Here is a 26,816-nt window from a genome sequence, read left to right on the forward strand (position 1 = left end):
TATTTGGACAGAGACAACATTTTTCTAATTTTGGTTCTAGACATTACCACAATGAATTTTAAACAAAACAATTCAGATGCAGATGAAGTTCAGACTTTCAGCTTTCATTTGAGGGTATCCACATCAAAATTGGATGAAGGGTTTAGGAGTTTCAGCTCCTTAACATGTGCCACCCTGTTTTTAAAGGGACCAAAAGTAATTGGACAATTGACTCCAAGGCTATTTCATGGACAGGTGTGGGCAATCCCTTCGTTATGTCATTCTCAATTAAGCAGATAAAAGGCCTGGAGTTGATTTGAGGTGTGGTGCTTGCATTTGGAAGGTTTTGCTGTGAAGTAAACACGCGGTCAAAGGAGCCCTCCATGCAGGTGAAACAAGCCATCCTTAAGCTGCAAAAACAGAAAAGACCCATCCGAGAAATTGCTACAATATTAGGAGTGGCAAAATCTACAGTTTGGTACATCCTGAGAAAGAAAGCACTGGTGAACTCATCAATGCAAAAAGACCTGGGCGCCCACGGAAGACAATCGTGGTGGATGATCGCAGAATAATCTCCATGGTGAAGAGAAACCCCTTCACAACAGCCAACCAAGTGAACAACACTCTCCAGGAGGTAGGCGTATCAATATCCAAATCTACCATAAAGAGAAGACTGCATGAAAGTAAATACAGAGGGTTCACTGCACGGTGCAAGCCACTCATAAGCATCAAGAATAAAAAGGCTAGACTGGACTTTGCTAAAAAACATCTAAAAAAAAGCCAGCACAGTTCTGAAAGAACATTCTTTGGACAGATGAAACCAAGATCAACCTCTACCAGAATGATGGAAAGAGAAAAGTATGGCGAAGGCGTGGTACAGCTCACGATCCAAAGCATGCCACATCATCTGTAAAACACGGCGGAGGCAGTGTGATGGCTTGGGCATGCATGGCTGCCAGTGGCACTGGGTCACTAGTGTTTATTGATGATGTGACACAGGACAGAAGCAGCCAAATGAATTCTGATGTATTCAGAGCCATACTGTGTGCTCAGATCCACCCAAATGCAGCCAAACTGATTGGTCGCCGTTTCATACTACAGATGGACAATGACCCAAAACATAAAGCCCAAGCAACCCAGGAGTTTATTAAAGCAAAGAAGTGGAATATTCTTGAATGGCCAAGTCAGTCACCTGATCTCAACCCAATTGAGCATGCATTTCACTTGTTAAAGACTAAACTTCAGACAGAAAGGCCCACAAACAAACAGCAACTGAAAACCACCGCAGTGAAGGCCTGGCAGAGCATCAAAAAGGAGGAAACACAGCGTCTGGTGATGTCCATGAGTTCAAGACTTCAGGCAGTCATTGCCAACAAAGGGTTTTCAACCAAGTACTAGAAATGAACATTTTATTTACAATTATTTAATCTGTCCAATTACTTTTGGTCCCTTAAACAGGGTGTCACATGTTAAGGAGCGGAAACGCCTAAACCCTTCATCCAATTTTAATGTGGATACCCTCAAATGAAAGCTGAAAGTCTGAACTTCAACGGCATCTGAATTGTTTATTTTAAAATTCATTGTGGTAATGTCTAGAACCAAAATTAGAATAATGTTGTCTCTGTCCAAATATATATGGACCTGACTGTATGCTGCCTGTATTCTGAGTCACCGGGGCTCCGCAGGACAGGTGCTCCTATATAAGAGCTATAAATCTAGCTTCCGTCTGTTGTGCGCTGCCAAGTTCCCATCAATGACTGGTCTGTGAATCAGGCTGCACAGTGATGTGTTATCATGAGACCAGATCAAAGTCCAACACAGCAGAAAGACAACACACTGTAAGTGACGGTATACCTCGGTGATGACGGCCGATATGGGCTGGAAGGGATTGACCATAGGAACAGATGTGTCTTCATCAGCCGGCTGTCTCCCCTCTCGCTCGGCTTCTTCCTTTTCCCTTTCTTCTCTATAGACAAATGAAAGAAACATTAATGTTCTGATAAATAGTGCAGGATCTGCCAACACCGAGGCTCAGCCCCAGGAAAGCTGCCATTGTATACCAGTAAAGAGTATAATGGAAGGCAGGGATCGGAGTATTCTCTGACCCGGCAGTAATGGAGGAGCATGATGTGTCCGGCAGCACTTACTCACCTTCCTGGATCTGGCGCTGAGTCTCCGCCGATGCTCCCGGTGCCTGTTATTGTCTGCAGCGCATCAGTCAGCGCACTACCTCTACTCGGGCAGAGATGCTGAGCTCACCGATCGGCTGCAGCGCTGCAAACATGATGACAGAGGTGCACAATAACAGACACTGGCAGCAGCGGGGGAGACTTAGCACTGGACCTGGGGATAGGGAGTAGAGCAACTGAGGGAAAGGGATTTTCCGAAACCAGAAAACCCTTTTGGCTATGTTCACACATCTGTTTTTTTCAGCGTTTTTTTTTATGCTAATTTTCTGCTGCATTTTACAGTACTATGAGATTCCAGAAATCTCATGCACACATTATGTTTTTTTTGCAAAATAGAGCATGTCACTTCTTTCAGCGTTTTTTGTGCCAAAACCAGAAAGTGTTTGTTTTTTTTTTTTTTTTTCACTGAACTTTATGTACATGCATATAAGAGACAAAAGGACAGTGAAAAAAAGCTGAAAACACACACCAAAAACAAGCAAAAAAGCAAGAAAAATCCTTAACACCCTCCTGGCAAAAGATCAGGTTTTGCTGCAGAAAAAAAAACAAGATGTGTGAACATAACCTAAAAGCTATGTTCACACATTACGTTGTGTTTTTGCTGGGGTTTTTTTCTACAGGAAAAACCTGCTCTCTTGGCTAAAAGAAGCTGCTTACAAAAAGCAGGTTTTGCTGCGTTTTTATTGTCTCTTGTGCATGCTGATAAAGTTTAGTGCCCCATAAAAAAACATGATGCAACTTCCTTAGGATTTGCACCAAAACCTTACCCATTGCTTTCTAAGGGTTAAAAAATGCTGAAAAAACACTGAAAGAAGGGACATGCTGCAGTTTGCAAAAACGCAGCAGTTTTCCTATTCATTCATGGAAAAAAAAAAAGTGTGTGCATGACATGTCTGAAATCTCATCGCTTTTGCTGTTACTTAAAATTTGCATAAAAACCGCAGCGCAAAAACGCAACGTGTGAACATAGCCTTATGTAAGCTTTGGTCATGATGACATGATGAATACATATACATTACTGAGAGATTAAAGGGAATCTGTCAGCAAGTTTAAACTTTTTAATCTGAGAGCAGCATGATGTAGGGACAGAGACCCCGATTCCAGTCTCACTTACTGGGCTGCTTGTTGAAGTTTCAATAAATCAGTGTTTTATCAGCCAGACATTATCACTAGTTGTCTCGTGCCATGCAATCTTCCTGCTGTGGAAACCTGCCCCCACCAATTATTTGCAGCTTCTGCCTATGCACAGTGTACACAGAAAGCAGCCAATCAGTGGTGGGGGCAGGGTTATACAGAGCTCAGCATTCAGAAAACTGTGATTTTATCAAAATTGCTGCAAGCAGCCCAGTAGGTGACACCACTGGTAAAGATTCATGGGACTCCAGTCCAACGTCCAGGTGACGGGAGGCCTGCAAATCTCTTACCTTCCGGCATCCCCAGCGTGGCTTTTGATTAGTAAGAGCTGGCGCGATGTCATCTGTGCGTCACATTGTAGCACTGATTTGGATGCTGGAATGGAGTTTGCAAATCGATCCGCTCATCTCTAATTGCTGGAATCAAGGTCTCCGTCTCTGCTCTCAGACTATATAGCAAAAACCTGGTGACAGATTACCTTCAAAAACAGTCTGCCAACCGTACAATTCATCATGATGCCCTACAGCAGCGATCTCCAACCCACAGCTCTTCAGTGGTTGTGGAACTACATCTTCCAGCATTCACTGCCGCTGTCAAGGAGCTTGAGAAGTGTTTTTCTCACAGGCGCTGTACAGCACAGATAGGAAAGCATTGCTCCACGGGAAACAACTCGGTATGTACCACTACAGACGGCTGAGCAGCTGCTTACGATTGGGCAGGTCTCCCTCCACACCGGGCAACATCCTCTTACAGCCCTATATCATCTGTACTATGGGAGGTAAGGTTCCCTGCCCTGACTGGCCATGATCATCTCACCACATCCACAACGGTTCACACAAATCTAAGCTACTATGACCAAACAGCAACAAACAAACAGGACCCTAACTGGTACATCATGGTGCGTTTAAAGAGTAAATAAACATTTAGAAGGTTTTTTCATATCGGAGGGTCCTTATAATTGCAAGTGTCAGGACCCAGACCCCCACCGACCACTCAGACCCCCCAATATACACAAGCGGTGTGCAGCTCATAGCTACGACCTGAGGGTGCGCACAGACCGTTCAATAGGAAGTAGAAGCTACATAGCCGATGTGTTCTACTGAATCTGTTACTCTGCATATGCACTCAGACAGGAGCGGTGAGCTCTGAACCTCTCGGCGAGCTCCCGCCTGCAGAGCTCTGAACCGCTCGGCGAGCTCCCGACTGCCGAGCTCTGAACCTCTCTGCGAGCTCCCGCCTGCAGAGCTCTGAACCTCTCGGCGTGCTCCCGACTGCCGAGCTCTGAACCTCTCGGCGAGCTCCCGCCTGCAGAGCTCTGAACCTCTCGGCGTGCTCCCGACTGCCGAGCTCTGAACCGCTCGGCGAGCTCCCGACTGCCGAGCTCTGAACCTCTCGGCGAGCTCCCGCCTGCAGAGCTCTGAACCGCTCGGCGAGCTCCCGACTGCCGAGCTCTGAACCTCTCGACGAGCTCCCGCCTGCAGAGCTCTGAACCTCTCGGCGTGCTCCCGCCTGCAGAGCTCTGAACCTCTCGGCGAGCTCCCGACTGCCGAGCTCTGAACCGCTCGGCGAGCTCCCGCCTGCCGAGCTCTGAACCTCTCGGCGAGCTCCCGCCTGCAGAGCTCTGAACCTCTCGGCGTGCTCCCGCCTGCAGAGCTCTGAACCTCTCGGCGAGCTCCCGACTGCCGAGCTCTGAACCGCTCGGCGAGCTCCCGACTGCCGAGCTCTGAACCGCTCGGCGAGCTCCCGACTGCCGAGCTCTGAACCTCTCGGCGAGCTCCCGCCTGCAGAGCTCTGAACCTCTCGGCGAGCTCCCGACTGCCGAGCTCTGAACCGCTCGGCGAGCTCCCGCCTGCAGAGCTCTGAACCGCTCGGTGAGCTCCCGACTGCCGAGCTCTGAACCTCTCGGCGAGCTCCCGCCTGCAGAGCTCTGAACCTCTCGGCGAGCTCCTGTCTACCGAGCTCTGAACCTCTCGGAGATTTAGTTACTATTTACACAGATGCTTTAAACAAACCTGGTATCCAGACAAACCCGTCAAACATATGACAAAAGGACACAAATGGCATAAATGAACGCCATGTATGAGCACTATTGATGAGCGAGTATGTTCGGTTAACCCTTTCGCCGAGTATACTCGGCCGAGCACCAAGTATTTACAGCGTGCTCGGGCTTTAAGTTTTCGTCGCTCCGTGAACATGATTTGCGACTGTTTGACAGATTTAATACATGTGAGGAATGCCTGTTTTTCTAGCATTCATCACATGTATTAAATCTGTCAAACAGTCGCAAATCATGTTCACGGAGCGACGAAAACTTAAAGCCCGAGCATTCTATAAATACTCGGTGCTCGGCCGAGTATACTCGGCGAAAGGGTTAACCGAACATACTCGCTCATCACTAATGGGCACGTCACAGCGTACATGTCTGTAGTATCGTAAAGTACATGTCAGACATTGTGTGAACAGGCTGCCAGCAATGGCTGCGGATTATGGTGGCACTCCATGAAGTTTACCCTCACAGTGTGGGGTTCATTACCGTTCCTCGCGCAGTCTCTTGACCCGCTCGGCTATCTTCTGCTTGTCCTGTTCCTCCTGGGCTCGCTGTTCGGTGGTCTCCTTCTGAACCCGTTCATGTAGTGCTTCAAAATCTTTTGCTATGACTTCTAGCAACCAGTGCAGACCTTTTCTTATATGTCCGTCAATTTTTTTCCCATAGCCTAGAACTGCAGAACAAGGCTCCTAAACATCAAGAAGAGGGAGAGCAAAAAATAATTTACTGCAACCTGAAGAACCTATTCATCGACATCAGCAGATCCCTGAGGATTTATATCTCAGAAGTAACACAACAGGACCTATGTGCAGGGATCAAGTCATTATCTTACAGGAAAGTACAGGATTGTTTCCAGGTGTCAGAATCCGGGATTAGTGACATCACCCATCATCAACGCTCTCAAAGTATTGGAAAGGAAGGTGCTCCACTGACTCCACTGTCAGCAAAGCAAGAGGAGGCCCTAGGAGGGGATTAGAGCTGGAGTGACAGAGGCTTCAGGTCTACCCTAGATCTTCAGCCTCACTGGAATATCGATTCAAATCGCTGATTTCTCAGTAATGGAGGAACAGACTGGCCATGTAAAAGGTATTGCTGGACTTTGTCTTTGAAAGAGCTAGATGGGCATGTAAATAGTTTGAGATGTGAAATGCTGCCGACAGGTCCCCTTTAGTGGAGTTCTCTGGTCAGGCGATATTGATGACCTGTCTTTTGGATAGGTCATCCATATCCCACATTGATCAACTGTTATTTGTTGTAAACACTGAGGAGAGCAGCATTGCACAGCTCCGCTCAATATGTAGCCGCTGCTGCACATCAGCTCAAAGATCTGCAGCACCCAGCAGAGGCCACTACACACAGTGGAGCAGTGCAGCGCTACTATGTTCAATGTTCACATCCGGCCTCCACCATACGAATTAACAGCTAACTGGTGGGTTGTCGGGTGAAGGACATCCACCAATCTGATGCTGATGTCCTGTTTTAAAGGTATGCCTGCAGAACCCCTATATGCTAATGTGACAATCTGCGACGTGAAAAGAGGAATTGTCTGTTCTCATCTCGTTTCCTGCTGGAATAAAAGGTTAAAATCTAACATGCCCCATCATCTTATCCCTGAGTGACAGCTGGAAGTCATAAATAGATGTTATATGTATTAGATGGTTAAAGAAGACCTTTGTTACGTCAGATTTTGCACCCATCATGTTGCCTTTGAGTTTTTTGGATTACAAATAAAGGCTTTTTAACCTATTAATGGTGTCTGCGCTAAAAATCCCTTTCTATGCCCTCACGTTTTTGCTGCTCCACAACAGCAGGATCTGGCACCCACCTATGGTCCCAGGACAAGTACATTACATGGAGACGTGGGAAGCTCACGTTTTCTCCAATACACATAACATCACTGGCCAAAAATCAAAGGATTCTGACAACTTTTGCCCAATTCTGAATAAATGGACATAGATATGAAAGATGCAGTGTGCCCATCTGCAGCCACCACTAGGGGGAGCTTCATAGTTCCTACTAATAATTAACCCTTTCAAGATCAGGTGACTTAGTTTTTGCAATATTCACATTTTTCCACTCATGTGGTTTTATGTGAGACGCTGCGTAATTGTGAATGACGCCATTCATTCTTCTACACAATGTGCTGCAAACTGGGGGGGAAAAAAAATCCAAATGGTGTAAAAAAGAAGTAAGTTCACCATTGGTTTTTATGATGTTTACTGTGTATTAAAGATAACCTACCAATATGATCCATGAGGTCAATACAATTACAGCGAGACCAAGTTTACCATACTGTTTAAAGAAATGTTATTTTTGACAGATCAGACATGATAATACCAAATATATTTGGGACTGGCACCCATGGCCGCTGATGTTGGTATACGGGATACTCACAATTTGACATAAGCATTTGTTGTCATTCACCAATTTTTCCAGTGAAAGAAACTCTATGATATCCGCTTCTGCCATCGCTCCCTCCCGATCCTGTTTATTTGCTAAACTGTAGGGTTAAAAAGAAAATGGATTTATATTCCAGACAGGAGCATTTTCACAATAAAGATCCTGGAGACTATAGGGCTTCAAGGTGTAAAAAGCAGAACCATTCACAGGTTATTCCAGTGGATGAAGAAATCCAAGATTTGTATGTAATGATCCTAAATGTGTCTACAACCTTATGTATATATGAGATTGTAGTGCTGATCCCGCTGGTTTACAGTCGCCCACATGTGACCGTACATCGCCATGTAGTTGCTCTATAACATGAGACGCCATCATGAATCCTGATGACATTATTAGGTGTAAGTCTGTGCAGTTTCCTGAGAGATTTTCATCTGTGCGGATCCCCACTAGAGGGAGCACAGGAGCTCTCCGCAGACATGGAGCATACAGTGAGCGGCTCAGCCATTGCTCATGGCGGCTGCACGTAGTTCAGACTATTATTAATGAGACTTTAATATATTGATTTCATGGCCATCAATGTAAGATCAATAATGGGGTTGATCCTCAGTGCCGCCATCAATCAGCTTATTGCACTGAGCACCGGATCGCCTCCATTGTTTACCAGACACAGCGCCATATATTTTGTAGTGTTTGTGCCTGGTATTGCAGCTCAGTCCCACTCACTTTAATAGGACTGACCGGCAGTACCTGCCACTGCCACTCCACAATGTACAGCGCTATATCCTGCTGGTTAGAGCCCCGTTGACCCACCATCACATAGGGAGTCCCAGGAGTCCGACCCCCACCCATCGGATAGTGACGGCTTATACACTTAATGTTGGAAGTGAACACTTATAAAATGGGACGTAGTCTCTGGGCAGGAATCTCGCGTGTCTCCGGTAAGTAGTGTTGTCTCCTCTTATCTGGATGGGTTTGGGCTGCTCCTCCTGGTGGTGTCCTGTATCCCACCATATAAACCATAAGCAATGTCAGTGTGCGTCTCACAATATACATGACAAAGCCATGCGGGTTTTTGTTTTCTCACTTCACATGTGGTCATAAAGGAGAATGAAACTGTCCTCATTCCTGACACCTCATCATACAGTATGTGATCAGCCGGTCAGCGACTCACAGACTCAGCCCTGAAACCACAAACATCTCATCCTCAACAACAAGTGATGTATGGAGGCTGCACGGCCGGACTAGTCACCGCTGCACGGGGTCCTGCCTGCAGCAGACCCGGGGGTCACTGGAAAGGGCACCACGCTAATCGCTAATGCCACCATCGCTGTGCCCGCTGTACTGACGAGCGCTGATAACAAATGTCTGATTACAAAATGGCTTTAAATAGAAAGCACCAATAGTGGACGCTGCTCCCAGGCACAGGACGCCCTCTGTCCTCAGTATTAATAGCACATACACATACCATGGCTCCTAGTAATAACATTCACCCTCAATCATTATCAACCTACAATGCAACCAGACGCCCCAAATCACATAAAGGTAGAACACCTCTATAATCAGCTCTATAGTAGCACAATCATTACATGCAGAAACACTGAAAGTCTGTATAGGAGGGCACAGAGGTCACCCAGCAGGCACTGGCCCCAGGGTCAGACACCGTGCCCACTGCCTCCAGCAGGAAACACCGTGCCCCCTAGCAGGCGCTGGCCCCGGAAGGAGACACCGTGGCCTCCAAGCAGGCGCTGGCCCCGGGGGCAGACACCGTGCCCACTGCCTCCAGCAGGAAACACCGTGGCCTCCAAGCAGGCGCTGGCCCCGGGAGGAGACACCGTGGCCTCCAAGCAGGCGCTGGCCCCGGGAGGAGACACCGTGGCCTCCAAGCAGGCGCTGGCCCCGGGAGGAGACACCGTGGCCACTGCCTCCAGCAGGAGACACCGTGCCCACTGCCTCCAGCAGGAGACACCGTGCCCACTGCCTCCAGCAGGAGACACCGTGCCCACTGCCTCCAGCAGGAGACACCGTGCCCACTGCCTCCAGCAGGAGACACCGTGCCCTCCAAGCAGGTGCGGGCCCCAGGATGAGACACCATGCCCTCCAAGCAGGCGCTGTTCCCGGGATGAGACACCGTGCCCTCCAAGCAGGCGCTGGCCCCGGGATGAGACACCGTGCCCTCCAAGCAGGCGCTGGCCCCGGGATGAGACACCGTGCCCTCCAAGCAGGCGCTGGCCACGGGAGGAGACTTCGTGGCCACAGGCCGCTGTGTAGGGTATGATTTGTGTAATAATCAGGTGGCTTACAAGGAGAGGAGCAGATGCTAGATATAATAGGTGCTCGGATGAGGTTATAGCAGCCCCCCCAACATGTCAGATTAAAGACAGCCCCCAATCACAGATCCCCAACTCTTGGAGACATGATCCTCCCATAACTGTGAAAAAAAGCAACTCCCAGAAACTCAGAGTCACCTCTAACACGGCAACATAGGCAGAAAGAAGGACCGGACACTCCGTCCCCTGCCCTAAGACAATGCAGAAGTCTATATAAGAAATGTAAAAATAGAAAACATTTGCTTTCGTGTCCTTGCCAAGTTCAGCCTTGTCTGAAGGACACTGAGTGAATCCACATCATCATCTACGTCAGTATCCCAAAAAATGCTCCTGGGACAAGGCAGAAAAGTGTCGCAGTACAGACAGGAAGTGTTGTCATGGGGACATGGACGTCTGAAGCATCAAATAATGATAAGCAGACAAGAGTTGTGCTATTCTAACAGTATTTCTTGTGCATGTATGTGTGTGCGCATTATATATATAAAATGCACACATACATGCACAGCAAAATACTGTTACAGCCTGTAATCTTTTGGTCTGCACTATATATATATATATATATATATATATATATATATATATATATATATATATATATATATATATATATATATATATATATATATATATATATATATATATATATATATATATATATATATATATATATATACACACACACACACATAGTACAGACCAAAAGTTTGGACACACCTTCTCATTTAAAGATTTTTCTGTATTTTCATGACTATGAAAATTGTACATTCACACTGAAGGCATCAAAACTATGAATTAACACATGTGGAATTATATACTTAACAAATAGTGTGAAACAACTGAAAATATGTCTTATATTCTAGGTTCTTCAAAGTAGCCACCTTTTGCTTTGATGTCTGCTTTGCACACTCTTGGCATTCTCTTGATGAGCTTCAAGAGGTAGTCACCGGAAATGGTCTTCCAACAATCTTGAAGGAGTTATCAGAGATGCTTAGCACTTGTTGGCCCTTTTGCCTTCACTCTGCGGTCCAGCTCACCCCAAACCATCTGGATTGGGTTCAGGTCTGGTGACTGTGGAGGCCAGGTCATCTGGCGTAGCACCCCATCACTCTCCTTCTTGGTCAAATAGCCCTTACACAGCCTGGAGGTGTGTTTGGGGTCATTGTCCTGTTGAAAAATAAATGATGGTCCAACTAAACACAAACCGGATGGAATAGCATGCCGCTGCAAGATGCTGTGGTAGCCATGCTGGTTCAGTATGCCTTCAATTTTGAAAATATCCCCAACAGTGTCACCAGTAAAGCACCCCCACACCATCACACCTCCTCCTCCATGCTTCACGGTGGGAACCAGGCATGTAGAGTCCATCCGTTCACCTTTTCTGCGTCGCACAAAGACACGGTGGTTGGAACCAAAGATCTCAAATTTGGACTCCTCAGACCAAAGCACAGATTTCCACTGGTCTAATGTCCATTCCTTGTGTTCTTTACCCCAAACAAGTCTCTTCTGCTTGTTGCCTGTCCTTAGCAGTAGTTTCCTAGCAGCTATTTTACCATGAAGGCCTGCTGCACAAAGTCTCCTCTTAACAGTTGTTGTAGAGATGTGTCTGCTGCTAGAACTCTGTGTGGCATTGACCTGGTCTCTAATCTGAGCTGCTGTTAACCTGCGATTTCTGAGGCTGGTGACTCGGATAAACTTATCCTCAGAAGCAGAGGTGACTCTTGGTCTTCCTTTCCTGGGGCGGTCCTCATCATAGGGCTTGATGGTTTTTGCAACTGCACTTGGAGACACTTTCAAAGTTTTCCCAATTTTTCGTACTGACTGATATTCATTTCTTAAAATAATGATGGCCACTCATTTTTCTTTACTTAGAATTTGTATTATGGCAAGAAAAAAGCAGCTAACAGTCTATTCAGTAGGAATATCAGCTGTGTATCCACCAGACTTCTGCACAACACAACTGATGGTCCCAACCCCATTTATAAGGCAAGAAATCCCACTTATTAAACCTGACAGGGCACACCTGTGAAGTGAAAACCTTTTCCGGTGACTACCTCTTGAAGCTCATCAAGAGAATGCCAAGAGTGTGCAAAGCAGTCATCAAAGCAAAAGGTGGCTTCTTTGAAGAACCTAGAATATAAGACATATTTTCAGTTGTTTCACACTTTTTTGTTAAGTATATAATTCCACGTGTTAATTCATAGTTTTGATGCCTTCAATGTGAATGTACAATTTTCATAGCCAAGAAAATACAGAAAAATCTTTAAATGAGAAGGTGTGTCCAAACTTTTGGTCTGTACTGTATGTATGTATGTGCATATTTTCTATTAGAAAAAAAATAATACAATTACAGCCTGACTGTGGCTCAGTGGTTAGCACCAGGCTTCGCAAGGTGTTTGTATGTTCTCCCAAGTGTTTGCGTGCGTTTCCTCCCACACTTCAAAGACATACTGATAGGGAATGTAGATTGTGAGGACAGCAATGATGATACCTGTAACACACTGTGGAATATGATGGTGCTATATAAGAGAGCTAAGAAAAAAGAAAAAAAAAACACTTTTCATCCCCTGTGGATGATGGCTGGCATCTGGGCCACCACGGGGCACAAACCCTTCCCCTGTTCTCACCCCGACACATAACTGTCAGAGCACAAACCAGCACAACCGGTCTGCTAGATGTCTTCTCAGAATAAATGCCCATTAACTACTTCTTAAAAGCACACTAGTACGTGAATATGGCAGGCTTCCTACTTCCATAAACATCCTTTGACAGGTACAATACAGCACAGATGTAGCAGAGCTAGACCGGGGATTTACTCATACATCTACCTGTAACACTCATTTTGTAATGCTGGGCTCCCCCTTATAGGTCAAAGGCTCGGTCAGGATTTATTTGATGATGTTTCTGTTCTGGTGTAACAATGGCACTCCACGGCACTGTGGCAGCTGGACGGGGCGAACTTCCTCAGCCTGCACATGAATGCTGCCATCCTGGAGGCCTACAAGGTAACGTACGTTACAGGGGCATCAGAGGAGCCCAGGAGAGCCGGAGGAAGAGCACAGAACCCGGCTCCCATTGGTTAGAAAATGTAAAAATAAATGGAAACCCAGTGGATGAAATACAACGGATACATCATGGACATCACAGAGAAGTGGTGTGAAGCCTTCCCGGTTTGGGTTTATCACATTTTTGCAATCATTTGTGTGGGGTTTTTTTTTCCCGCAACATGCTCTGAGTATTCTCTATAGCACATAAAAACACATATACAAAACAACAAGTACAAAATATGTTCAATGAAGAAAAAAAAGAAAGAAGAAAAAAAAGAAAGAAGAAAAAAAAGAAAGAAGAAAAAAAAGAAAGAAGAAAAAAAAGAAAGAAGAAAAAAAAGAAAGAAGAAAAAAAAGAAAGAAGAAAAAAAAGAAAGAAGAAGAAAAAGAAAGAAGAAGAAAAAGAAAGAAGAAGAAAAAGAAAGAAGAAGAAAAAGAAAGAAGAAGAAAAAGAAAGAAGAAAAAGAAAGAAGGAAAAGAAAGAAGGAAAAGAAAGAAGAAAAAGAAAGAAGAAATAAAAAAAAGCTTAAAGATAAAAAGTCAGGGACAAAAGTATTTTTGTGTTGATCATTAATCTGCAGTCCTATTTGATGTCCACATTATGGCTTCACAGGGAGCTGTGCTATAATAAGCTCTGCTCCATCTGCATACATGCAAATAAGCAGATAGTAGAGGTGGCAGGAATTACATGTGCCGGCCGGAGTTTACATGGAAGTAGAACAACAACATTCCTCCTTGTAAGCAGCAGACAATGGAGGCTGCTGAGCGCTGACTGGCTGTACACCGGCTGCTGCCACTCCTCTGTATATAGGCTGCTGCCACTCCTCTGTATACCCAGCGCAGCCTTGTTAGGAGCAGATTACTTGGCTCACTAATAGTTCTCGCTGTGTGATATGTGCCTGATGGAAAGCACTGGCCCGGGACCCAGCAGGACCAGAGGGAGCCGGTGACTGACAGTATGGATCCACACTGTACAAACTGAGGACGAGCTCCCGGAGGTAAGAGAGCCAGGCTCCTCGTATACTGACTCAGTGTCATACTAATCTGCACAGAAAAATACACAATACAACATATTTCTGGAGAAGTGAACTAAAGCTCTACCTTATCTATACGCAATACAAACTATTGTTCCCTTTTGTCAGCCACTTAAGGCCAGCGAGGGCGACTGTAGGGGAATAACCAATAGAAAAACTATCCTGACCCCATAATCAGTAACATCTCGCCAGTTCTGTTATCATACGCTACTACACCTGTGCATGGAATAGCCTTCAGCAGTAAGCCCCCATTACCGGGGGTATGAGGAGGATTTGTTTCCCTGTGACGTGCCAATATAAGTAATAATACAAATTACACCACATGCAAACTGCACTCCAGCTGTAACACTACAACTCACTGCATGCACTGACAGCATGACAGCTAGGGAATGCTGGGAGTTGTAGTTTTTACAAGAGGTGGAGTGTGAAAGGCTGCGGACCTCCAGGGGAGGATGAGTATACTATGCATTGTATTTAGGATAAGATGTATCTGCAGATAGGGCCGAGAACAGCTCCTGTGTGCCCCCAATATATACAGAGGGGACGATGTATCTGCAATAGGGCAAAGAACAGCTCCTGTGTGCCCCCAATATATACAGAGGGCTCGATGCATCTGCAATAGGGCCGAGAACAGCTCCTGTGTGCCCCCAATATATACAGAGGGGACGATGTATCTGCAATAGGGCCGAGAACAGCTCCTGTGTGCCCCCAATGTATACAGAGGGCTCGATGCATCTGCAATAGGGCCGAGAACAGCTCCTGTGTGCCCCCAATATATACAGAGGGAACGATGTATCTGCAGATAGGGCTGAGAACAGCTCGTGTGTGCCCCCAATGTATACAGAGGGCTCAATGTATCTGCAATAGGGCTGAGAACAGCTCCTGTGTGCCCCCAATGTATACAGAGGGCTCGATGCATCTGCAATAGGGCCGAGAACAGCTCCTGTGTGCCCTCAATATATACAGAGGGCTCGATGTATCTGCAATAGGGCCGAGAACAGCTCCTGTGTGCCCCCAATATATACAGAGGGAACGATGTATCTGCAGATAGGGCTGAGAACAGCTCCTGTGTGCCCCCAATGTATACAGAGGGCTCAATGTATCTGCAATAGGGCCGAGAACAGCTCCTGTGTGCCCCCAATGTATACAGAGGGCTCAATGTATCTGCAATAGGGCTGAGAACAGCTCCTGTGTGCCCCCAATATATACAGAGGGGACGATGTATCTGCAATAGGGCTGAGAACAGCTCCTGTGTGCCCCCAATATATACAGAGGGGACGATGTATCTGCAATAGGGCCGAGAACAGCTCCTGTGTGCCCCCAATGTATACAGAGGGCTCGATGCATCTGCAATAGGGCCGAGAACAGCTCCTGTGTGCCCCCAATGTATACAGAGGGCTCAATGTATCTGCAATAGGGCTGAGAACAGCTCCTGTGTGCCCCCAATATATACAGAGGGGACGATGTATCTGCAATAGGGCTGAGAACAGCTCCTGTGTGCCCCCAATATATACAGAGGGGACGATGTATCTGCAGATAGGGCTGAGAACAGCTCCTGTGTGCCCCCAATATATACAGAGGGGACGATGTATCTGCAGATAGGGCTGAGAACAGCTCCTGTGTGCCCCCAATGTATACAGAGGGCTCGATGTATCTGCAGATAGGGCTGAGAACAGCTCCTGTGTGCCCCCAATATATACAGAGGGGACGATGTATCTGCAGATAGGGCTGAGAACAGCTCGTGTGTGCCCCCAATATATACAGAGGGGACGATGTATCTGCAGATAGGGCTGAGAACAGCTCCTGTGTGCCCCCAATGTATACAGAGGGGACGATGTATCTGCAGATAGGGCTGAGAACAGCTCCTGTGTGCCCCCAATATATACAGAGGGGACGATGTATCTGCAGATAGGGCTGAGAACAGCTCCTGTGTGCCCCCAATATATACAGAGGGCACGATGTATCTGCAGATAGGGCTGAGAACAGCTCCTGTGTGCCCCCAATGTATACAGAGGGCTCGATGTATCTGCAGATAGGGCTGAGAACAGCTCCTGTGTGCCCCCAATGTATACAGAGGGCACGATGTATCTGCAGATAGGGCTGAGAACAGCTCCTGTGTGCCCCCAATATATACAGAGGGGACGATGTATCTGCAGATAGGGCTGAGAACAGCCGCTGTGTGCCCCCAATATATACAGAGGGCTCGATGCATCTGCAATAGGGCCGAGAACAGCTCCTGTGTGCCCCCAATGTATACAGAGGGCTCAATGTATCTACAATAGGGCCGAGAACAGCTCCTGTGTGCCCCCAATATATACAGAGGGCACAATGTATCTGCAATAGGGCCGAGAACAGCTCCTGTGTGCCCCCAATATATACAGAGGGAACGATGTATCTGCAGATAGGGCTGAGAACAGCTCCTGTGTGCCCCCAATGTATACAGAGGGGACGATGTATCTGCAGATAGGGCCGAGAACAGCTCCTGTGTGCCCCCAATATATACAGAGGGGACGATGTATCTGCAGATAGGGCTGAGAACAGCTCCTGTGTGCCCCCAATGTATACAGAGGGGACGATGTATCTGCAGATAGGGCCGAGAACAGCTCCTGTGTGCCCCCAATATATACAGAGGGGACGATGTATCTGCAGATAGGGCTGAGAACAGCCGCTGTGTGCCCCCAATATATACAGAGGGCTCGATGTATCTGCAGATAGGGCTGAGAACAGCTCCTGTGTGCCCCCAATGTATACAGAGGGGACGATGTATCTGCAGATAGGGCCGAGAACAGCTCCTGTGTGCCCCCAATGTATACAGAGGGGACGATGTATCTGCAGATAGGGCTGAGAACAGCTCCTGTGTGCCCCCAATATATACAGAGGGCACGATGTATCTGCAATAGGGCTGAGAACAGCTCCTGTGTGCCCCCAATGTATACAGAGGGAACGATGTATCTGCAATAGGGCCGAGAACAGCTCCTGTGTGCCCCCAATGTATACAGAGGGGACGATGTATCTGCAGATAGGGCTGAGAACAGCTCCTGTGTGCCCCCAATATATACAGAGGGGACGATGTATCTGCAGATAGGGCTGAGAACAGCTCCTGTGTGCCCCCAATATATACAGAGGGCACGATGTATCTGCAATAGGGCTGAGAACAGCTGCTGTGTGCCCCCAATGTATATTGAGGGCTCGATGTATCTGCAGATAGGGCTGAGAACAGCTCCTGTGTACCCCCAATGTATACAGAGGGCACGATGTATCTGCAGATAGGGCCGAGAACAGCTCCTGTGTGCCCCCAATATATACAGAGGGGACGATGTATGTGCAGATAGGGCTGAGAACAGCTCCTGTGTGCCCCCAATATATACAGAGGGAACGATGTATCTGCAGATAGGGCCGAGAACAGCTCCTGTGTGCCCCCAATATATACAGAGGGGACGATGTATGTGCAGATAGGGCCGAGAACAGCTCCTGTGTGCCCCCAATATATACAGAGGGGACGATGTATGTGCAGATAGGGCTGAGAACAGCTCCTGTGTGCCCCCAATGTATACAGAGGGCACGATGTATCTGCAGATAGGGCTGAGAACAGCTCCTGTGTGCCCCCAATGTATACAGAGGGCTGTAGTCACCTATATCCTATTCCTTGTGGCCTCTGCGGGACCCACATGTTGGTATCCCTTTTTTTGTGTTGTGTTATGGAAGAACATCATAATTAATGCTATCAATAAAATGGAACAGCTATAACAATGAATAATACAAGTATACTGCATGGTAGCCCAATAGATACATAGATACTGGCCAAGCCACAAGTGATGCATGTGTGCGGCTCAGGATCATCACTTGTGTTTTTAGAAATAATCCATAATGTCTGACTATTGTAGGATAACAAGCCCATCAGACACTACACAGCCGATCCCAGGTCCCAGTGATGTTGTATTATGATTGTGTAGGCGCTAGGGTCAATGCGATTCTTACAATTGCAGAGTTACACTACTAGGTGGGTACGCAACTAAATGTACTTACAAAACTAAAAATCCATTTAGATGAGAAATTTCTGCACATAAACAAGAGCTGACTGAAGTTAATCTGCCACCAGGTTTTTGTTACCATATCTGGAAACAGCATAATGTAGGGGCAGAGACCTTGATTCCAGCTATATTTCACTCACTTGGCTTTTGCTGCCGTTTTCATAAAATCATAGTTTTTCGCTGCTGATCTACCAGTTCTCTGAATGTGGAGCTATGTATAACCCCATCCACACCACTGATTGGCTGCTTTCTGCCTATGCACAGTGTATATAGAAAGTGGTCAATCAGTGGTGGGGGCGAGGTTATATAGAACTCATGAATATGGAGGATTACATGGCAGCAGGTTTATAGTCCTCTAGTGAGTATCTCCTGCTGATAAAACAGGGATTTTATGAAAACTACAGCAAGCAGCCCAATAAGGGACATTGCTGGAATCAGGGTCTATGCCCCTACGTTACGCTGATCGCTTACAGCCCTATTAATACAGGGATCCAAAAATTGTATAGGGCCAGAACTATCAAAGCAATCATTCTGTCCCCATACGGCAGGCACATGTTATCGGCAGCACATCCTCTAATACAGGAATAATGTGCTGCCGACAAAACATCCTTGAATCTCAGAGTCAATTAAAGACACTATAGACAGGACGCAACTCAGTACGATAGCAGCTAAAAGGACCATGGTAAAGGACCACCTAATAAATGTACTACTTTAAAGGGTTATTCCAAACTCTAAAAGTTATCAACTATCTACAGGAAAGGTGATAATCTGGGTGCTGGGGGCACGAACACTGGAACTTCCCCTGATCTAGAGAATGGGGCTGTGTAATGTCACGTTGAATGGGATGGTAGCCCGTATGCAGCCACTAGGAGTCTGCCGGTTACAGGTGGCAATCCCCAATAATCCTACAGGGAAGGTAGGGGCTGCGCTCCTTCTAATGAAGCATATCAGAGCCTCGTTCTAGGGATCGGTGGGGGTCTCCGTAGTTGGACATCCACAAGCCCACAAAGTATTACCTATCCTGTGGACAGGTGATATTTCTAACCCTAACATCACACGTTGGGTGCAGCTGTATTGAGGGGGCTCAGGAGCTGAGCAAGTCGGCTGTGCTAGTTCTGATAGTGACTTTTTAACCACTTAAACGCTGCTGTGAATCTCAAATGACTACTGCATTTAAATGGAACGACTGTCACACGACCATTCCAGGGACCATGGACCTCCCTCCCCCCCACACTGCACAATTGTGGGGTGCCAATGGATGGGGCATGCTGGAGGCCTCCACTGCTGCCAACTCTGTACTTCCACAGGATGGGCTGCACAGGAGATAGCAATCTCTTATATATACTGTGGTATTGCAAATGATCACGTCCCCTAAGTAGACTATAAAGTGAAAGTTAAAAAAGTAAATAAATAAAAGTTTTAAAATATATATATTAAGTCTTAATTCCTTCCCTACATGGTTATTTTCTGTTTTTGCATTTTTGTGTTTTCCTCTCCTTTTTCCAAGAGCCCAAACTTTTTATTTTTGCGTCAACATAGCCATATTGGAGGGTTTTTGTTTTTTTTAAGCGCAAAATGAAAAAAAAAAACAATTGTGGCTTTGTTCTTTTTTTTTTTTTATCTACAGAAATTCCCACACTTGGCTGCTATCAATGAGGCTATTAGTGTTTGAGGAATGTTCTGTCATACTGAATGCACTTGGGCAACTCATCAAGAGTCGCTGATGGCAGCTTCCTGTGGCCTGGCGATATTGTGTTGAATCACGGCAACTGGGACACTTTGAACAAATGGCTGTACCATTCGTTTCACCACCAAATGTATTGCTGAATAGTTATCTGCAATGAATAATAAAGGGCTTGGGTGGCCATACATTATTCCACCCAACACCATGATCCCCGTGAGCAGAACCGCTGTGGCATTCCCTTGTGAAACATCTTAATAGTTCTACCCATGTGGTCGCCAGACCATTCTCTAGCTACGAGTCCAGGACAAAAGTGGGACTCATTGCTGAAGAGGATAGATCTCCATCCCAGCCTCCGGTCTCTATATGGAGACCACGGGGGCCATGCCACAAGGGAATGTCACATTGGTCCTACGTCTGGAATTATGGATTGGGGTGATATCATGTAGAATAGCCGAACATTACATTGATTTTTTAAAAGTGTCCCAGAAGCTGTTTTTCAAAATGACAATGCTAGTCAGCATGTTGCTGGTGCTGCTGTGAGCAGCCTGTGTTGCCTCCAGGTGCTACCATGGCTGCAGCACCTCCAGACGTGTCTCCCATCAAGCATATTAGAAAGGGAGCTGCCAGCAGCGGATCTTGATGAATTGCATGGCCAAGTTCATTCAGTGTGGCAGAACAATCCTCAGACCATTAAAGGAGGTGTCCACTACTTTCACATTGATGCCATATCCATAGGATAGGGCATCAACGTATGATCAGCCGGGGTCCCGCACGCGGCACCCCCGCCGATCAGTTGTTATCGGTGCCAGCGGACGCCCGCCGGAAGTCCTTACCTGCGGTGCTTGGCCGTCCATCTGTAGTGGGTGCAGCGGGGATCTGCACATCCGCCTCCCATTCAATTGAATAGGAGGCCGATGTGCAGTAACAAGCGCCGGCCACTACAACTTGATGGCCAAGCACCGCAGGTAAGCACTTCCGGCCGCCACCGTTAACCGCTGGTCGGCGTGGGTGCCGCGTGCGGGACCCCGGCGATCATACATTGATGCCCTATCCTATGGATATGGCATCAATGTGAAAGTAGTGGACACCTCCTTTAATAACCTCACTGATAGTATGCCAATTGTGTTGCTGAGGGCAAATAGGGGCCAAAACTGGCTTTCAACGGGATCGCACTGGTTAAAAGCAGCTGTTAAGAGAATGGCAGCAGTATTTACATGGTTAAACAGCAATGATGGCTCTGGTCGCTGCTGTTACTAGCAGTTGCCAGCTGTGTTACACAGCCGGTATTAGACGTGCATGGCGAGGGCTATACTCCGATATGTACAGGATTTTAGCAACAACACTACTGCTGGCAACAACTGAACTCCATGATGCTGCCAAGATGACTTCTTTTAGACCACTGTATGTCCCTCTCCATACATGTGTCACTGCTCTTGTACGCTGTTTCCTATTCTCCTATGATGCCAGTTAGGCATGCACACGTGACACCTCGGCTCTGCCCATTAGCACCTTATGGTACATTCTGGGCTCCAACTAAAACAACAACTTTGCTTTCTTGCCTCAAAGCAACCAATCACAGCACAGCTTTCATTTTTCCAGACCAGTTTAAAAAATACCAGCTGGTCTGTGATTGGTTGCTATGGGCATCGCAGCCAGTATTTCTGTTGGCCAGGTCGGATATTGTAGGTACGCCCTTCTATAGTGCACAAAGCTTCAGTAGATAAGATGCCATGATGGCGCCAGACACTAAGGCAGAAATAAGCTTTACCAGCTCCTTATGTTAGTAGTTCTAGAGAATAAGCTGTAATTATTGGGGGCTCAGTAGTAATATCCGACAGTCTGTGTAATGGGGGTCTGCTATGGAGCCTCAGAGGCAGGGACCACCCTTTGCATCGCTTTCCACAGTGATAGCTGAGCGACTCTTCTGTTACCTCAGCACTCCCAGTGAGGCCTCAGAGGGGTAGCAACATGGCTGCCAGTTTGTGTGACAGATTGTGTATTACTGTGACTGAAGTACCCAGTCAGTGATCACCGCTGCCCTAACCACCGGCAACATGAGACACTGACAGGAGCCCTCTATACTGAACACAAAAGGATTTCTCTGGGGGCCTCAGAGGAATCATAAATATGGTATTGGTCGCCCATGGCAACCAATCATGGCACTGCTTTCATTTTTCAAGGGCACTAAAAGAAATAAAAGCTGTGATGTGATTGGTTGCTATAGGAAAGGACTAGGCCAGGGTTGTCAAAACTTAAACACGCAGAGGGTCAAATGGGCCCCACATAGTCTTCCATGCAGTATAATGCGCCCCACATAGTCCTCCATGCAGTATAATGGGCCCCACATAGTCCTCCATGCAGTATAATGGGCCCCACATAGTGCTCCATACAGAATAATGGGCCCCACATAGTGCTCCATACAGAATAATGGGCCCCACATAGTGCTCCATACAGAATAATGGGCCCCACATAGTAACCACCCTGCAAGCCAGGTTTGACATGTATGGACTAGGCAATCCCACTGAGCGAGGCTGAGAGGCTGCAGCATTACAGAGCCCCACTCATATCAGATAACTGTTTCTCCCATCTCCCCCATACACAGGAATGCTCAGCCATGCGTCTTGTGTTCTCTGTATGAGCCGCTTCTCTCATCTCTTATGAGAATAAATAGATAAGCCGCTGAACTTCAGACAACTTGTTCCTTCTCGGCCTTGACATCAGTCCCGGAAGAGTCAGGAGGCCCCCACGAAAACTGCTGAATCTGAATGTCCGTATATCACAGTCTGAGTACGAACTGCGATTCATGGCCTGACCGCGGCTCTACTGACCCAAACTCAACAGCCTCGTCCATGCTTCATGGACATGTAAATTTGGCCTTAAACCATCGGCAGGTTTGGCTGACTTTAGCTTACTGTGTATGGGGACCTTAAATCCAATATGCAGTCCAAATACAGACAACGAAGTTTAGACCTGTTGGGGGTCTCCGCAGACAAGGAGGCTGTTGTGTTCGCATCAGTAGACCTGGGTTCAGTCCCCACTTGGACCGTGAATGTCTGACGAGTGAAACTCAGCTCAAAAGGGCCCTTTTCTGGCTCTACAAAGCCTGAGCCAATCAATCAAAATAGAGGGGTGGGGTGGAGTTTAGTGCATTTAAATGGACTGTCAGCACAGAATAACAGGTGCTCGGTGCATCATGGCGGGGCTAACAATTAAGTGCACCATCCCACCTGCTTGTTTTCCATCTTTCTCTGCCTTTCTCTGGCTCTATGAAGCCAGAGCGGTTAATCACAGAAGAGAGGCGGAGATAGAGGGAAACCAAGCAGATGGGAAGGTGCACTTAAATGTTTGGCCCTGCCATGATGCACCGAGCGCCAGTACTGGGTTTGAACATTCTATGTTGACAGAGTCCATATTAATGCACTAAACTGTATCCCACCCCTCTATTTTGATTGATTAGCTCTGGCTTTATAGAGCCAGAAAAAGGCAGAGAGAAAAACAAGCAGGTGGGAAGGTGCACTGAACCATTTGGCCACACCAAGGGTGCACCGAGCACCTGTACTGGGATTGAACAGTCATTCTGTGTTGACAGAGTCCATTTAAAACCATATTTGGGTGTATTTCATGCTGTAATTAGGGCAGCATGGAGCTCGAGAGGTTCTCTTTAAAAGGCCTGCTTGGAGGCCCAGTAAGGGATGTGAAGCCTCTCAGCCGGAGGTATTTTGGCAGAAGACTATGCTTATATCTGGCATAGTGAAATTAGAATATCTCATAAGTTTACTTTCACGTGCCCTTCAACTGAACTTCATTCTGAGTCACCAGCGCCCTCCAGGATATCATAAACCAACATGTTACTTGTAGAGAGAGGAATAAACTAACGCTTTGTTTATAAACAGCTGCTGTTTTTTGCATGCGACACTTTTTTTTTTTGCTTACAATTAAGTCCGTGAGAAAATATGGAGCAATCCAGGCTGAAGAAAAAAAAAAAACGTGCGTGGGAGGGGAACAAGAAGTAAAGCAACCCCACCCCCCTTCCTTTGGGGTGGCTAAAAAGTTCTCCATGTCCCCCTGCCTCCTTCACTGGTGTGGCAGCACTGGCTTGCCTGAGATTTTTCTGCAGATAACAGAACTTGCTGGCCTGGAGCGCCTGCTAATGATCAGTGGGCAGAACAGTGCACAGAGAATGTTTAGCCACACCAAGGGTGCACCGAGCATCCTAATTAAATCTTAATTAGAATATTTGATTTAACTCAACTTTCTACAGAATGAAGGTAGCGACGAGGACACTCATTCCCCGAAGTGTATACTGGAGTAAAAAGCGCCATTGAAAGAAATGTATGCCAGTTCTTTTTGCAATTTATACCAATTTTGTGCAGTAAATTTTGATGAATTTGGTGGGCGATTTTGGAGACGGGACTGCTGTAAAAATGGCAAAAGTTGCAAAACCGATGCAACATTTCAGGCAGTTTTAAGAAAACTGGTCTAAACTACTTTATGAATTTGCGTCTTAAGGTGCGATTTTTATTGAGGCTACATCTCTTCCAAGGCTCACAGACTTCCTTTATGCCGTTTATGCAATGAGGTTATGGAGCAGAATCTGCTTCAAAATCCACATAAAAAATATACCCTGTTTGGCATATATGCTAGGAAAAGCTCCCACTCTATGCAACAGACTGTGGTCTAAAAAATGTCATCCGACCTTCATTGGGTTATGATTTTGGCATGCCGAATAGAGTTGTAGACACCGCTTTTCAATACAAATGGTATTTGGGTCAGAAAAACAAAAAACATAATAATTGCTTTTCTTTACCATGACAGCCTATGGACATTGTATCCCATGTATGCCTATAATGTGAAAAACTTCCAAAACCTAAGGAGGTCCTGTTGCAAGAAGCATTTAGTAACACATTTTGTTTTCATTGTTTTCTAGAACTCAAGCCCTTTAACACCAAGAAGTATTTAAGATGAAGGATCGTCTTCACGAGCTGATGCAAAAAGCAAAACACCTGGAAGAGTCTAAGGCAAAAGAGCCGGATGGAGAAGACGCTGTAGTCATCCGGCCACAAGCTGTGGTCTTTGAGCGAGAGCCCATCATGGAGGGCTACTTGCATGAAATAAGGAAACTTCAAAATTGTATCACAGATCTATCAGAAAATGTGACTAAGTTTGGACAACAGCAAAAAATTCTCATCTCCTCCATGAGAAGATTCAGTGTCCTAAAAAAGGAGAGCAACATAACGCAGGAAATTAAGGTCCAAGCCGAGGGCATAAAAAGGCACTTGGACACTTTAGCACTGCAGGCTCAGAAGGCAGAAACCGAGAGAGGATCATCATCCAGTCTTACCAGGGTCCTAAAAATTCACCATGCCGCCTTGTTCCGGAGCTTCCAATCCGTAATGTTCCGCTATAACGAGGCAATTACCAGCAAGCAGGCCAATTGTAAGAAATTCATCGTAAGGCAACTAGAGGTTGCTGGCAAAGAAGTCAGTGAGGGGGAGGTGAACAACATGATGGAACAGGGCAAATGGGATGTCTTCAACGAGAACCTCCTCCACGAAGACAAAATTACCAAAGGACAGCTGAACGAGATCGAGCAGAGACACAAAGAACTGATTACTTTAGAGAATCAGATCAAGGACTTAAGAGACATTTTTCTCCAAGTTTCTATTTTAGTAGAAGAGCAAGGAGAGACTTTAAACAACATAGAAAGGGCTGTAATGAACACGGAGGAATATATCCAGAAGACCAATGAAAAGATTAAGCTAGCTGTTAAATACAAGAAGAGAAACCCATGCAAGATGTTGTGTTGCTGCTGCTGTCCATGTTTTTAAAAAGTCTGGTATCACTTTAGGATAGGCTAGTAATGCCAAATTGGTGAAGATCTGACACCCGGTAACCCCGCGGGATCTACTGTTTAATGGTGGATCGACGCTCATGAGAATGCTGCCACCTCTCTACAGCTTGCATTGCGCTGTATGCCCACACATTATCATCTACTTAGTCGCAGCTGTGTAGGGCGTTACAGTTTTCCAATTAAAGGGGTTTATGGGGAATATTTTTATTTACCAAGAACCATCATTGAAAATATCAAACTCATCAGTTACTCACACTCCCCCTACTCCAGTGCTGCACCTCCATCACTGCTCTGTTCTTTGCTGCAGTAGTGACATCATGACTACAGTATACATGACCACTGCAGCCAATCATTCGGGTGAGTAGCCCATGCCATTCACATAGGCATTACCACCCAGTGATTGGCTCCAGAAGTCAAGGAGCGTCCAGAACATGTACAAGTCAAGGGACTTCAATAGAGTATTCCCTCGAAAACCAATTCATGCTATGTCCACACATATTTTGGAGGAGTTTTCTGCTCCAAGAGCTCAGCAAAGACTTAGTGTACATACCCTCAGAGGTCTCTGGCCCATCGCTGGGAGAATGCCCACCACTGATTGGATACCAATAGCTCTTCGTAAAGATAGGTCACTCATAATGAAATCCTGAGAGAAATCCTTCAGGTGCTTCATGACTGATGCCTTCGGCTGTTTATTCACACACAATGTTTTTTACTTTATTTAATGTTTTATAGGCAATTTTATGTCACATATGTTTTTACATAGAGAATAAAAGTAATGTTCTACCAAGACGTGCGTCCTCTGACTATGACTAAGGTGCTATTCACATTAGAGCTATATTTTTGTGCCCGTACTGCTGCATTTTAGAAAAGATTAGTCATATGTCGTTCAACATGTATTCACAGGTGTGCACCACCAACAATTCACTGAAATATTGGGAGAGGAAAAGGAGAAAAGATGTGAATAAAAAGTAACCTTTATTAAGAATAAATATAAAATTATTCGATATTAAAATGGATCTTAACAGACCACAAGCATCATCAGCTGCACATTAGGTCACCGTCTAGAGTGGTACTTGACAGTGGCCCACAAATTCTC

General features: G+C 46.2%; 2 protein-coding genes across 3 annotated transcripts in view; one reads left to right on the plus strand and one right to left on the minus strand.

Moving 5' to 3' along the window:
* The window catches only part of ARL13B (ARF like GTPase 13B), a 61,085-nt gene that overhangs the window by 14,546 nt on the left and 19,723 nt on the right, over window positions 1-26,816 (minus strand). For both annotated transcript variants that reach the window (XM_073668179.1, XM_073668178.1), the window contains exons 5-7: window positions 7,744-7,849; window positions 5,836-6,038; window positions 1,834-1,945 (exon numbers count right to left, since the gene is read on the minus strand). In XM_073668179.1, the coding sequence (XP_073524280.1) occupies window positions 1,834-1,945; window positions 5,836-6,038; window positions 7,744-7,849 (421 nt within the window). The remainder of the gene's footprint in view (window positions 1-1,833; window positions 1,946-5,835; window positions 6,039-7,743; window positions 7,850-26,816) is intronic.
* STX19 (syntaxin 19) lies at window positions 13,830-26,507 on the plus strand. Its single transcript, XM_073668177.1, has 2 exons — window positions 13,830-14,118; window positions 24,797-26,507. Exon 2 carries the CDS (start codon window positions 24,831-24,833, stop codon window positions 25,695-25,697), a length of 867 nt encoding a protein of 288 aa, XP_073524278.1. The 5' UTR covers window positions 13,830-14,118; window positions 24,797-24,830; the 3' UTR covers window positions 25,698-26,507.

This window comes from Phyllobates terribilis, unplaced genomic scaffold, assembly GCF_046119375.1.
Source record: "Phyllobates terribilis strain yellow unplaced genomic scaffold, ASM4611937v1 Scaffold_2__4_contigs__length_985480577, whole genome shotgun sequence".
Taxonomy (NCBI): Eukaryota; Metazoa; Chordata; class Amphibia; order Anura; family Dendrobatidae; genus Phyllobates; species Phyllobates terribilis.

Coding starts and splice junctions, on each gene's coding strand:
- STX19 (XM_073668177.1), top strand. CDS start 24,831: ATGAAGGATCGTCTTCACGAGCTGATGCAAAAAGCAAAACACCTGGAA.